At 44.4% G+C, this 15,121-nt stretch overlaps 1 protein-coding gene across 1 annotated transcript; it reads right to left on the bottom strand.

Moving 5' to 3' along the window:
* Positions 1-1,325: 1,325 nt before the first annotated feature.
* TLR2 (toll like receptor 2) lies at positions 1,326-11,978 on the bottom strand. The gene is made up of 2 exons (XM_077300056.1): positions 11,808-11,978; positions 1,326-6,165 (listed from the first exon to the last, which is right to left on the bottom strand). Exon 2 carries the CDS (start codon positions 6,157-6,159, stop codon positions 3,817-3,819), a length of 2,343 nt encoding a protein of 780 aa, XP_077156171.1. The 5' UTR covers positions 6,160-6,165; positions 11,808-11,978; the 3' UTR covers positions 1,326-3,816.
* Between the last annotated feature and the right edge of the window lie 3,143 nt (positions 11,979-15,121).

Consider the following 15,121-nt stretch of genomic DNA (forward strand, 5'->3'; position numbering starts at 1 on the left):
GTTTGTTTTGGCTAGTTTCATACATTCTAGTATGAGTTTTATATGCCATCTAGTCATTTGTAGTTTAGTAGTTTTCCAGAGTATTATTACTCTTTCAGTCCATCTTCAGTCCATTTTCCTGCCTTCTCCTTTTGTTAATTTTGAGGTTCAATAAATATTAACATAAACTGTTGATCTTAAAGGTGTCACTGGACTTCAACTAGTAACCTTGAACTAGTCACACTTTCTCAGCCTAACCAACCTGGACTGCACAGGCCATTTGATGAAACTGTATTCTACCCTGAGATGAAGAACAACATTAAATATATACTGTGTATAAAGCTAACTAAAAGTTACCAGAGACTCCGTGGAATTATTCCACATGATATTTCTGAATGGAGGAACTGGATTTGAGGGATGTGAAGAGAAAGGGAAAAGGAGACTCTGATGAGCCTTTACACATGGGGATGGCTGAGTACAGTTACCCTGTGGTTGCTGCAGTTGCTCATACAGTGCAGTCACAGAAGGGCTTCCACTTGGCAGGTTTGGGTATTTTGTCCCACTCCCCCTGGCAAATGACCTCATACACCACAGGAAGTGTTCCCAGATCTTTTTAAAATTGGCTACTGAATACTGTTAAAATATAATATAATAGCAATCTCTCTGGATATGGTAATGACCAGTCCTCTCTCTCTCTCTCTCTCTCTCTTTGATGTAAGTATATCATCCCTGTTGTTGTGGAGATATAAGGGCAAACGTATATTGAAACTAAAGGTATTAGATACTTTTATAAAAATATGGAAGCTGGATATTCAGCAAACTTGATAGCTTGTTATAACTTGATAAGGCTTTGACAATGTTCAGTTGCTGGTTACTGAGCAAAAAAGCCCTCAGATATTGTGGGAAATTTTTTTTTAAAAAATGTATGGGATTTATGCTCTGCCCTGTGTCTAGGAACTCCATGGCAGGGAAGAGGGTAATGATGAGGGCAGGGATGGGAGGATCTGAACTTCCCCTCACACGGCTACCCCTTCACCTTTATCCTGATCTTTTATAACCCTCTAAACCAGGGGTAGTCAAACTGCGGCCCTCCAGATGTCCATGGACTACAATTCCCATGAGCCTCTGCCAGTGTTTGCTGGCAGGGGCTCATGAGAACTGTAGTCCATGGACATCTGGAGGGCCCCAGTTTGCCTACCTCCTGCTCTAAACATTCATATATAGACCAACTGGAATGTTCCTGATTGATTATCTCCCAAGTATCAACACCAAAATTTGGTGGTGGGGGGAGGGTAGATACTTGTACATGTTGTAAATGTTTATTATATATATCTGTCTAAACTGAACCAATTGTAATGGTTTGTGTTATTTTACTAACACTTTATTGACTTTAACAATTTTATACAAAAAGTGAATCGGTGTGCAAACAAAACTTGCACATAAAAAACAAACCAATGTACAAAACTTACAAAGTCAAGCTGTATAAGCACATCTTGGCCAAATGCAATCAACAACTCCCAATCCTTCAGGATAACCATTCTCAAACTTTTTTGGGGTGCTGGGGCTCCTTGTCAAACAAGGATACAGCACAACAGAAACAGAGGCAGAAAATAATTTATTATTGAGCACCAAGAAAACATAAACATTCTGACACATTGGAAAAACTTTTTAAAAGAGTGTATGAAATTCAAGTTTAAATGTCTATCAGGCCTAATGTGATCCTTGAGTTTGGTGCTTGTGCAGCGAGCTAGGGTAAAGAAGGCCTAAGCTGAAAAGGAACTAACCTGATGTACCTTGCCTTATATATATAAGTGAGACAGATGTATAACTAAGAAAAGCATGTGCATTCATCTTTTTTTCCTTGACTGCATTAAGTCAAGAACCCACTAAGGGATGGATCACAATATTTCTTTTTCTTTCCTTTGATGACGGTCGAACTCTTTAGCAATTAATGGAATCCTATGTGACAAAAATTATATTTCATTGGTTCAGTTACCTGGCTGCCCCATAAATTTTATGGGCTCCCCTTTTTATACTTTTCAGTCTGTGGCCCCCTTCAAATGTGCCAGGGCCTCCCAGGGGGACATATGATTCCCATTCAGAAAGACTGATTTAGGCCATAACAATGCAAAAATTTCAACAAGAACAAGACTTTTCTCCAACTATGCCTGCTACTTTGGATATAACCACCACATGGCCAAAATAATCTGAAAACACATTATGACATTGTCAACAGTTATCAGCACACAGTGTGAGATACCACTGATTAATCATTGTATAGGTACGGCTGCCAACCCCTAAGGTCTGAAGATCTTCCAGGACTACAACTAACCTCCAGATGACAGAGATCAGTTCACCTGGAGAAAATGGCCAATTTGTAAAGTAGATTCTATGGCTTTATAACTTATTTAAGTCTTTCCCCTCTCTGCTCTCCTAGGGCTCCTCCTCTTTCTCAGCCCATAGTAGGCAAGCTTATTTGCAGATGTTTTCTTTAAAATTCAAACAGTAAACAGTAGGTCTTGAGACAGAACAAACTTCCAGACATCTTCTGCAAACTTGTAACATAAATTCCAGGCCCACTTGTGAGTGAAATTACTTGTAACAGCAGGCATAATATTAATGATCAAATTGTACAGTTTTGAAAGAAAATGCTTTTGAGGTTGCATAAACACATATTTTTCTTAACGGTTTACTCACTCAGGATGGCTGAGTGCCTCCTGCCCCTGAGTGCCTCCTCCTCCAACCAGCTTGTCTGTCTGTCCAGCGGCCAGCAAGTCGCCTTCTGTCCCCCAATCCTGACCACCCCCTCTTCCTTCCATTTCCCTCTGAGGCTCAGAGGCTGCTGATCCCTGCTGCATGAAAGCTGCCTCTTTTGGTGAGTTCCCTTCCTGGGGTCCTCCAGCCTGCAGCCTTTCCAGGTCCTGGAGGAAGAGAGAAGCCATCTGCAGAGTTCTTACACCGCCCCCCCCCAAAAAAAATCTAGCGCCCATTGTATTTCTGAATACAACGGGCTTTGTCCCTAGTATACTTATATTAGTAATTTCCACTGAACTCAGGGAGACCTTGAGTAAACACAAATGCACTTAGGCTACAAATATCTATTACAACCTCAATATTTCACTGAAAGTTTATGTAGCTTATCTATGTGTAACATGAAAACTAGCCATTTAATTATAAGTCCTGGAAAATGACTGATTTGATTAAAATAATCTATTATGTATATCTTGCTGCTGCAAATTGATCATCAAAAATCAGTCATCATTTTTTGGCTATAGAATTATAAAACACTATTCCAGGAGCACTTGAATAAAAATCAGCCAACCAAATAAACAGAAAAACTGGCCTTGGCATTTCTGTAGTGCAAAAGGATACTATTTGAAAATGCATAATACTTTGCATGCAGTATTGACATGCAGAGACAAGAAACACCTTGTTGCTGAGAATGTAAACCAAGCACAAAGGTACCTTAATTGAGTTATGGATGTGCTGATACCAATGAGATTAGCTGATGCAAAGCCATATGCAGAGATATATGACTGTATTATGGGGCAGTAGCGTACAGGGAACTTAAATAGTATTCTGACCATGCCTAGTTGCCTTCTGTAGCTATGGAATCTGTTGTGGCCATTACCTACTCTATTTTCTAAAATTGTGAGCAATGCATGATTGCATTACTGGAGAAAATGAAAATAAAAATTATAAATCAGTAAGAATGGTATATCAAAATATATATTTTTAAAAACTTTAAGTAACTGCCATTTGCTTATTTCTATTGTATATACTTACAGCAGATACAGGAAGGGGTCCGTGCATTTTATCAAGCACCCCTCATTCTTCCTATGACTTTAGTGCTATTTTCAAATTAAACCAAAATATTTGCTGTTGATTATCATCTCTTGGCCATTCAAGGTAGGTTTTAGTATTCATTAGTTTTCTGAGCTTACAAAATCTTTTGGGAATGGTTTGCTCTGGAATGGGCTCAAGAAGGATCAAAATCACAGCATCATTATTCTCATCAAAAAGCCGGAAATGGGAGAAATCCAGTTCATACTTGCACCATTCGCTCTGTACAAAGTGTTCGGACAGCACAAACAGAGTTTTATAGCTCTTCTCAATGGAGTCAATGATGTTGTCCACAATCCATTTGCCAGGCATAAAATCCCTTTTATGAAGGCAGAGTTTAAATGGGGGATTAGCTTGCTCCAGCTCCTGTACCATTACATTCTCCACCCATTCAGAGTCATGTTCACTGTAGGAAACAAAAGCATCATAGCAGATTTCTTTATTGAGGTCCCGTCGAGGCTTGCGTTTTGCTTGAAGCCAGGCCCAGGTCATTTTCATATACCAGATGGCATGAAGCTTGTAGCAAAGAATCGCCACCACCATGAGTATCACCAGCATCAAAATGCAGATCAGGAACACCACCGATGTCTTGTGGCATTCGATTAGTGATAACTGGGCAACTTGTACCTGCTTCCCTTTTACAGTGGATGGAGAGTCGCAGATGTAGTTTTCTGGCCAACCAACCAAGACTTTGGATATTCCTTCTTGAGACTGAACAAAATTGAGAAATTGACATGAGCAGCTGAAGCTGTTGGTGCGTGCATCCAGCATCTGCAGTTGTGCAAATTTTCCAAGTTTCTCCTTTGAGAAATCCATCAGTTTGTTTTCTCTAACCACCATGAGTTGAACATTAGAGATAAAGGTAGCATCTGGCAGGTTTGTTAATTTGTTATTTGTGATATAAAGCTCCTGTAGCTGTGGCAAGCTCAATCTAAAGACATTGAGGTTATTGTTGCTAACATCTAGTACTTCCAGACTTTGAGGAATACATGTAGTAAGACTGTTTATTTTACAGCCAGAGATGTTTAAAAATGTCAGACTTTGGGGCCATGTACATGATTTCGGCATTCGATCAAAGTTGTTTCGGCTCACATCCAAGGTTGTCAGATTTACTAGATGAGCAATACTTGTTGCTACGGTACCCAAATCAGACAAAGCATTTTGACTCATATTTAAAGTTCTTAGCTTAGGGAAAGCATTCTTGGAAAAGGAATGCTGCACAGTTAAGTCTTGCAGTATATTCACACTAAAATCTAGATACTCCAGAGAATGAAACGATTCTGAAAGTCCAGAGGGCACCATAAAAACTTTTGAATTTTCAATTGTAAGTCTGACTATTTTATTTACAAGGTGCATTATACCAGAAAGATCTGTAAATCTGTAAAACAAATCAATTGTTAAATTTCGGATCGTAATTACATCTAGGGCTCTTGCCGAGTGTAATCCTCCCAGATCATTTATTGCCCCAGTACCATTGAATATGCTATCCACCACCTCCAGCTCATGAAGTTGGTTCAGATCCTTAAAGATAGGCGCAATCTCACCAACAGAATAATCTGAGAGTACAACATTTCTGAGGATAATTTTCTGGACAACTGCAGAACCCAATGAATGAAACCGATTCATGTATCGATTGTTCATGGACTGTATGTTTCGTAGTTCAAAACACATCACAGAATTTGTAATATCATGTGTAATCTCAGTTAAAGTGGCAAAGGAGTGCACATTTAAAATCATGTGCTTTATGATCTTGATAGGTTTTAGACTGCCTTGCTCATATTGTCCAAGGTTCTGTGCTTCAATTTCCAGTTCTTCAAGAACAGAAATTCCTTCAAAGTCTTGTTTCCACAGAGTAGAAAAGTAGCCATCATTTCCCAGGTACAGAAACCTCAGCTTTTCCAGATCAGAAAAGAGAGGTATTCCCCCTAGATCAGAGTACTTGTTACCTTTTATGTTTAACTGCTGTAAAGAAGAAAGATGTCTGAACCAAGAGGGTGACAAGTGACTTAGACTGTTCTTTGATAAATCCAAGTGTTCCAGCTTTACAAGGAAGCGAAAGGCATCATCATTAATTGTATGAATTCGGTTAGAATGGAGCAGAAGGGTTCTGAGATTCACGGCAAACTTCAGATCCATATTGCTTACTTGTTCTATAGCATTGGAGGCCAGGTTGAGTCCTGTAACACCATCCATTAGATCAGAAGGAATTGCATCCAAAGCCATTGCAGAGTAGTTGCAGAAATTAGAGGTATCACAAAACGGATGAAGGTGCTGTCCAGAAAGACTTGCTGTTCCAACGATAGACAGGACCCAAAGGCCCCAGCCTGACTTAATCATGATTGTCTAAAAGAATCACAAATATACTTATTATAATTTTTTGTAAAATAGAAGTTTCACTAGTTAATTCATTCATTGCAATCAATCACGAAGAGCTGATTTCTTGTACCTCACTTTTCACTACCTGAAGGTGTCTCAGAGCAATTTGCAAATGTCTACCCCTCCTCTCCCCTCTGAGGTAGATGAGACTAAGAGAGCTCTGAGTACTGTGACTGGCTCAGGGTCACCTAGCTGGATGCATGTGGAAATTCTACTGATAGAGTTCAACTAACAAATGTTTAACCAGAAAATATTGGAAGGATCAGGTAAAGTCTGTCCATGATTACAGCCTCTAACACAACTACAGGACCAAGTGTCACGATTGATACTGCCATCTTGACGGACCCATTTGTGACACAAAGGGTTGGCATCTTTGCTTTGGGCACAAGAAAGATTTGAGCTGGCCTGGTGGCAAATACTGTGGGCTAATGAGCAGAATGTATGGGTTAAGTGTAATTTTTATTCTGGTTAAGTGGTAACTGGGACAGATCTGTGTTTGTTTTGAACAGTGTTATTGTTATCTGATCTTGCGATGGCCTACTCTCTATACACATGAAGACATCAAAGATGGCCACATTTAGGACTAGAAGGCTGATCCACTATTCTGGCCCAAGTGTGTCATACATGCACAATACAATGCAAGTTATTAGGAGGGAATGCAAGATGTTCAGATTAATACACAGGATACCCTGGCCCCAATAAATCTTCCACTAGCCTGGGAATAAAATAATTTAATGTCAGGCAAAGAGCAGATGGTTCTCCACTTATGGAGATAAATAGGCAGTTCATTGATAAGCATTTTCCCACCTGCCAGGAAGAGGCAAGATGGATAACTTTTGGGACAGACTGTGTTAGAGCCATAAAGACTGAGGACATGCACCTTGTTATGACCTGGTAAAGGTGTGTGGTTGGAAGTGTCAACCCCAATTCATGCTAGGAAAAAGGGACACCCTCCCAGTAGTGAAAGAGTTAAAAGTTATGACACAGAACTCCAAAAGGCCAGGCCAGGGAGGGAAGATTTGGGGGGGGGGGGGACTGTGTCCTTACCACCCATCCCCATCTCCCAAAAGGAAGGCTGGATGGGTAAGGCTGGTGGGCTGACTCCTTCCCATCCAGAGCTTAGATTCCAAAGTTGTTGCAGAAGCTCTTCATTCCTCTATCCAGTCTCCAGCTGCAGCTCCCTGCCTTGTCAGCCCACTTGGCTCACAGAAGCCAATTAAGCAATGCCAACTATGTGCCAGAAGACAGCTCCAGTCTAAAAGGCCAAATCATGTTAGAAAGACAGTTGCTGACTGCAGAAGACTGTGACTCATCACCTGAGAGTCTGCTGGCAGCCTATATTAACTTGAGGCTGGGAGGCCTGTGTTGTGGAACTACTTCTTCTGCTGATGCTCTTGGACTTGTTGTTGTTGTTATGTGCGAAGTCGTGTCCGACCCATCGCGACCCCATGGACAATGATCCTCCAGGCCTTCCTGTCCTCTACCATTCCCCAGAGTCTATTTAAGTTTGCACCTACTGCTTCAGTGACTCCATCCAGCCACCTCATTCTCTGTCGTCCCCTTCTTCTTTTGCCCTCAATCGCTCCCAGCATTAGGCTCTTCTCCAGGGAGTCCTTCCTTCTCAGCTCTTGGACTACCTGAACCAAACCCTTGACTCACTGGACTGTTTTTGTAATACTAATTCTCTCTGCCTTCCTGGCAGCTCATCTGTGTTTCCTTCCAGAAGAGAGCTGAAACCTCAGCTCAGCACAGGTGGCAAAGGAAGCAACTGGCTTACCTTCCTAGCCTGGGGGAGATGGAGGGTGGGAAGAGGCTGAGGATGGGGCAACTTACCAGCAGCAGGGCCTTTCAAAGAACTCAGAACCTCTTTCACCCAGCAAGCATCAGGAAGAGGAAGAAAAGTCCCACAATTGGTCCTCATAGGAAAAGTGCTCTTCCCCTATTATTGGCAGCACACTCCCAGGGAGGGCCAATCAGGTGGGGAGTGAGTTGTCTACATGTGATTTGAAGTGATTGTCCTTATTGGCAGAGTGCTCTCTCCCCATTAGTGGCACAACCCCAAGGAGAGCCAATCAGGTAGGTAGTGAGTTGTCTGCACAACTTCAACTTTATGTTTAGTGATAGTGATGATTAGTGAGTCGTTGCCTTTGGCAAAACTGTGACTGTACAGTGGATATTGACTACTCTATTCCCTGCTGCAATTTATCAGTTATTCATTCTTGCAGCCATGGTGTGGTCACAGTTTTTGCTAAAGGCTGCTCGGTATATTCATGGATAACCTCACATTTAAAGTTGTATTTCTCAGTTTCCTCCATGACTCTGTGCTACTTTTATCTTGGCAGTTTCAGTCTTTGGTTCCTTTTCTGCAACTCCTGTTGCTTATTATGACAGCAAATGAGAGGGAAAGTCCCACTCCCTATGTTTGCTTCCTGCCACTGCCTTCATTTTCATATTCACTACCCTAGGCTGAGACCTTAATTCTCTACTTTCTTTGGTCAGGAATTTCTTAGTACAAAAACACAACATTGCCTTGCCAATCTGCTATTGGCAAGTAGCCATTTGGAAACAATAAGCATTCCTTACAGGGAATTACCCCCTATGGATGCTCTAAACATATGACAAGCACCTGAAGGCTCTGGTTATTTAGCAGACAATAATCATGCCAGAGTGCTAGGATCTAGCTAGCTGTCCATCTGAACCCTATGGTTCATCTAAGGCAGGGGTAGTCAACCTGTGGTCCTCCAGATGTTTGTGGACTACAATTCCCATGAGCCCCATGCTAGCAAATGCTGGCAGGGGCTCATGGGAATTGTAGTCCATGAACATCTGGAGGACCACAGGTTGACTACCCCTGATCTAAGGAGTTCTGTTAGTATAAGGGACTGTCCCACGTAAACTCAAGACCTCTGGTTTAAATCTCCTTCACTCCATGAAATTCATTTAATGATATTGGGCCAGTCTAGCTGGAAAAGGCCTCATCTAACACACTCAGGTTCACTTCTGGTTATCAGTGATTAGGTGAGGAAAGCATGACCTCAGAGGATGGAACTGGGGAGCAGCAGGAGGGTTCAACATTCCTTTTGCATTTTACAGTGCACCCTGCCTTCTGATTCACAGATGACTGTGGGTTGCCATCACACAAGGGTAGTATTCACCACTGTTTTTGCTAATATGCATACAAGAATGCCTCCATGTATAAATGTGTTCCCATGGTTCCAGCAGTTTGATAATAATCAACTACCACCAAGCCTGCGGCACAGGACTTTTAAAAGGGTGGGTGAGTGTCACAATCTGTACACCGCCCGTGGCGCCACGGGCGCCACGGACTAAATAAAACAGTAAGGGGTTCTGGGGCGGGATGTGTCCGGGATGAGGAAGGGTCTGGATTGGACCCTTCCTCATGACAGACAACCGGAGGGACCATTCCCAGCCCCAAAAACCCCAGAGGAGCCTTTCGTCGCTTCCAGCTGGCGCGCCTCCGAGAAGCAGCAGAAAGAAAAACAAACCCCCAGAGGAGCCTTTCGTCGCTTCCAGCAGAAAGGAAAAAAAAACCCCAGAGGAGCCTTTCGCCACTTCCAGCAGAAAGAAAAAAAAAACCCAGAGGAGCCTTTCGCCGCTTCCAGCCGGGCCGCAAACGCCATGGCGCCGGGCCGCGGCTCCCTCTCCCCGCCCCCCCCCGCAGTAAAAAACTTCCCAGGCCGCAAGCTTGTGGCCCGGTAAGCTACTTACTGCGGGACAGCGGGGAGAGGGAATCAGGGCCGGGCCGCGCCCGTGCAGGCCGCGCCTGCGCGGCCCGATCCGCGGGCGCGGCTCGCGGGTGCGGCCCAATCCGCGGGCCCGATCCTTCCATTTTCTTGTTTCTGGCACTAGTTGGTGAGGCCAGTGGAGGAAATCATGGGCTCCATTCCACTAATGCAGCCTTTCTCAACTTTTTCACCATTGAGAAACCCCTGAAACATTCTTCAGGCTTCGATAAACCCCAGAAGTGTCATGATCATGCAGAATATGGTTAGAAAGCATAGCTGTGTACCCAGGACACCTCACCTTTCCACCCCTTCCAGGCCCATCATTGGCCATTCTGGGAGGGGAGGCATGTCGACATGGTCCTATCACCCAATAAATGTTTAACAAATTAAAAAAAATATATTAAAAATTAACTCTCACCCATTCAGAGACCCCAGGGTTTCATGAAACCCTGGTTGAAAAAGCCCGCATTACTGGGATACATACACACATTCTCTCTCTTCTGGCAGAAGGTGAATGTGTGAGTCACAAAAAGAAGGAAACCTGCATTCTTCAGAACTGGCAGCAGACTGGCAGGGTGAGGAAAGGCACAGCATCTGAGATCAAGCATTTCTGTTAACTTGAAGGGTTCTTTACAGAGTTGACAGCCTGTCCACCAAACAGCCATCCCTAGGTAGATCATGACAGATCTGTGTTTGTTTCTTCTGGGTGCCAAGTTCAAGCTCTCATTTCTCCCTTTGTCCTCTGTTGAAGTTTTACTGATGTTTTATCAGCCTCTATAACACCTGTTCACATGACGTGCTTATGGCTCATTTTGCTCCACTACCTTTGTTGTACTGGTTTTGATCCTTCATGTTTTAAATTGTGTTATAGACTACTTTGCAAACATTTAGTGGGGAAGTGGCCCTTAAAGTCTCTTGAAAATTAAATCAAAACCAGGGAATATATACTAACACCTCAGGAAAGCTAGGCAGCGTGGAAATCAGCATTGTTCACAATTTGCAAGAAACTTACTTTTAGGGCAAAAAACAATGCAACTAGCTTGGGGAAGGGGTTGCCACATCTCACCTATACTGTTAGCTCAGTGCTGCAGTAAAAAGAAACTGACTTCTGAACCCCCCTAAGGGCACTTCTGTCAAAAAGCTCTTGCTGAAGAGAACAGGTGCATCCTTCCAAGCACCTGCTGAAACCTGCTCCATGCAAAATATGCGGAAATGCAACCGCCCCCCCCCCCATAGCCTAAGATTTGATGTTTTGTCTTGCACGGTCTGGGTACGGCTTCCTGCGTGCTGCTGAATTGTGCCCTAAAGCAGGGGTAGTCAACCTGTGGTCCTCCAGATGTTCATGGACTACAATTCCCATGAGCCTCTGCTAGGGGATCATGGGAATTGTAGTCCATGAACATCTGGAGGACCACAGGTTGACTACCCCTGCCCTGAAGCACAGGCAGCTCCTCGGACCAGCATCGCTGACCGCGTTTCTCTTGCTCCCATTCCGCGCGGGGGCAAAATCAGCGGCGCTCAGCCAAGGCACCCGGCGGGATGCGACCTGCAAACGGCGCCCCGGATAGCCGGGCTCTTTTCAACACTCACTCCGGAAAGGGGCAGGTTCAGGCAAGTGGCCTGTTGGTCCGAAGGAGCAGAACAAAACGTGAGTCCAATGGCACCTTTCTGAGCAACCCGGTTTTATCCCAGCCTTGCACACGAAAGGTGCGAGAGGTGCCACTGCAAGGTGCCCCTGGACTGACAATTCGCCCAGAAAGGGCCGTGCGTGTCTGCGCTGACCCGGGAAGAGAAACAAGCCGGAGAGTTGCAAGCGACAGCCCAAGGAGCAGAGCGCTGGAAGCGCGAGGAAGGAATACCCACGGCAGGCCAGGAGGACGACGCAACTGCGGGCCGCGCTTCTTCCGCGCTCCGGTCTGCCCTCCTCCTCCTCCTCCTCCGGCCAAGCGGGAAGGTTTCGCGAGTCCCTTCGCCACCGGCCTTTTAAGTGCAGGCCGCCTTCAGACGCTGGAAACCCCCGAAGGAAGGCCACGCCCTCGGGGCGAAGAAGGCCGCCTGGCGCTGCGCCTTCTCTTTCCGCCGGAGGCCTTGGGACCGGCCAAGCGGCTCGCTTTCTAATTGGGGCGGGGGCGTCAGTGGGGCCGATGGGATTAGCTAGCAGTTGGTCCTGAAGGGAGGGGAGGGGAGGGGAGGGGGGAAATCCAGTCTCCCAAATAAAGTTGCTCAGCGCGTAAATGGTGTGTGTGTGTGTCAACTAGGGATGCCAAATCACACCCCCCCCCCCTCCCGCGCAGTTTTCTAACCACAACTCTCTCTCTCTCTCTCCCCTTTTTGTCTTCTGCATCTGCATTCTATACCATATTCTTCGGGATTTGCAATATTAACCGCCACCTCTTTGCTGCTGAGGGCAAGCAGGATGGTGACAAGTATAAAAAGGGCTAAGGGGCCAAGCAATGGATCTGCCAGACACAGATTCTCCTACTAGGAAGCTGGATCTAGCAATATCAGCCCTGTCCTCTGACCCGAGGCCCAGTGGGGTTCTGAGAGCATACATAATACCTTTGGCAGCATCCAGAGTGATTCTTCTTTCTGGATATTTAAGGGATGAAATGTTCTGTTCAGCTACTTACAAAATTTTGTGGTAAGCTTTTGTGTTGCAAATCAAAAGTGGGGACTTTTACTTCAATTACTTCAATTCATATTTCTGTCCATGGGTGATAAACATTCATCCTCCTGATCATTTCAGAAAGGGCTATCCTGGAACTCTCCAACAGGATCAGGAGGTTGGGCTAGATGGTTTATAATATGGCCCTTCCAGCTCTATGATGCTAGAACAGACACCTAAATTCCAGTTTGCAAGCTAGACAACAACAAACCTGGAGATGGCAACAGGTCTGCTAGCAGCAAATGTTTTCCTAGCTTCTCAGCAGGAGAGAATTCACAAGTCATCCCGAAATCTTCAAAGGGACTTTTGTTTTGAGTGGAAGGTCTTCTGTTTCACAGTGCCATGTCAGTAATCATGAGTGAACAACATAATAAGCATAAGCAGAGCCCTGCTGGATCAGATTTAGCATCCTCTCTCACACAGTGGTCAACAAGTTCCTCTGAATGGTCAACAGCAGGGCATGCAGGGTGATGCCTTCCCCTGATGTTGCTTCCTGGATCTGGGATTCAGAGACTTTTAGCCCCCAAATGTGGAGCTTCCCCTCAGTCACCATGGTTAGTAACCATTGATAAACACCCTCCATGAATCTATCTAATCCCCCTTTAAAGCTGTTTCTTCCTGTGGCCATCACCTCTGGCAGTGAATTCCACATTTTAATCACTCTCTGCAAGAAGTAGCATTTCCCTTTGTCTGTCCTGAAGCTACTGCCCATCAGTTTCACCAGATGCCCACAAGTTGTAGTATTTTGAGATGGAAAAAAAATTATCTTTGTCAATTTTCTACATTCCATGCACAATTTTAGAGCATCGCTCTTAACCATTGCAACATGCGGCCAAGTTGCCCAGCTTGGATGGTGAAATATTTGTTGTTGTTGTTAGGTGCGAAGTTGTGTCTGACCCATCGTGACCCCATGGACAATGATCCTCCAGGCCTTCCTGTCCTCTACCATTCCCCGGAGTCCATTTAAGTTTGCATCTACTGCTTCAGTGACTCCATCCAGCCACCTCATTTTCTGTCATCCCCTTCTTCTTTTGCCCTCAATCACTCCCAGCATTAGGCTCTTCTCCAGGGAGTCCTTCCTTCTCATGAGGTGGCCAAAGTATTTGAGTTTCATCTTCAGGATCTGGCCTTCTAAAGAGCAGTCAGGGCTGATCTCTAGGACTGACCGGTTTGTTCGCCTTGCAGTCCAAGGGACTCGCAAGAGTCTTCTCCAGCACCAGAGTTCAAAATTCTTTGACGCTCAGCCTTCCTTATGGTCCAACTTTCGCAGCCATTCATTGCAACTGGGAAGACCATAGCCTTGACCAAACGCTGCACTTTTGTTGGCAGGTGAAATATTATGAACCTCTTAAAAGCCCTGAGACCATTCAGCTGTTAACAACTGCCCCTCCCCCTGAAATATTGGCTAATAGTAACAACTCACTTCACTATAGCTACCTGTTGTCCCAAAATTCCCTTCCTTCCCAACTCTAATTCCCTGTTCCATGGCCTCTCTCTGTGCGGAAGTGTTGGGTACCTGTGATACCTGTATGCTCAGCATGTAGCACCCAAGCTGCTAGACTTCCTCAGTCCTTGAAGCATCTCAGTCTATCTTAGAAGTAAGTTTCTCTGAGGCATTTTAACTAATAGATCTAACTCAACCCTCCACTTCCTTTCCCTTTGTTCCATTTACCTAAGTTATGCCATCTGTCTAAAAAGCCAGCAGAGGGAACTAAGTGGGAATGGGAAGGGGGGCTTTTACCTGTTGTCATATATTATTTATATATGTTTTTACTTCTGTGAACCTCCTTAAGCCCATATGGAGAGCAAAGGCATAGAAGTTTAATAAATACATAATAATAACCCTTCCTATTTGGGTCCCATGGAAAAAAGGGAATGGCTGGGGGGAAAGGCTTTATAACCGTGATACACATGACAATACTGACTCCTTAGTCAAGGCATTTCTACAAAATGTGTACAGCAGGCCATATGGATCTCAGACAGTGATTAACTCAGCTGCTGTCAGTTTGTGGGGGTGGGATACATAAAGAGGGGGCTGGTCTGCTGGCTGCTGCTGCAATGAAGAAATAACTATTACAAATCAATCAATCTCCATTTTACAAGTGCGGTATCCATCTGTTACACAACTTCAGGGGGTGATGGAAGGCCAGACATGTAGAGTTTTGCTGATCAAAGGCAACAGGATTCCAAAACATTGCTTGTAGTTTTGTGTGCTTCATGCAGGTAGCAGCAAAAGCTCAAGATAATGCAGATACTTTCAAGTGGAGGTTAGTATATGGAATCCAACAACCTATACAGGCCTGTCACTTGCAAGCCAGTCGTGCATGAGCCTCTTGCTTGCTATATAAAGGAGGAGGAAGGGCCTTTAAGCACTTGTTCAGTATTGAAAAGTGAAATAAAAATAGGAAAAATAAAACAGAACTGATACTTTGCCAGTTGTTACATACAGTCTCAAATGGCTGGAAGAATCAACCGCATGGCAGGAAACGAGAATCAGCAGAATTAAAAATGG

The sequence above is a fragment of the Paroedura picta genome, chromosome 10, assembly GCF_049243985.1.
Source record: "Paroedura picta isolate Pp20150507F chromosome 10, Ppicta_v3.0, whole genome shotgun sequence".
Classification (NCBI taxonomy): domain Eukaryota; kingdom Metazoa; phylum Chordata; class Lepidosauria; order Squamata; family Gekkonidae; genus Paroedura; species Paroedura picta.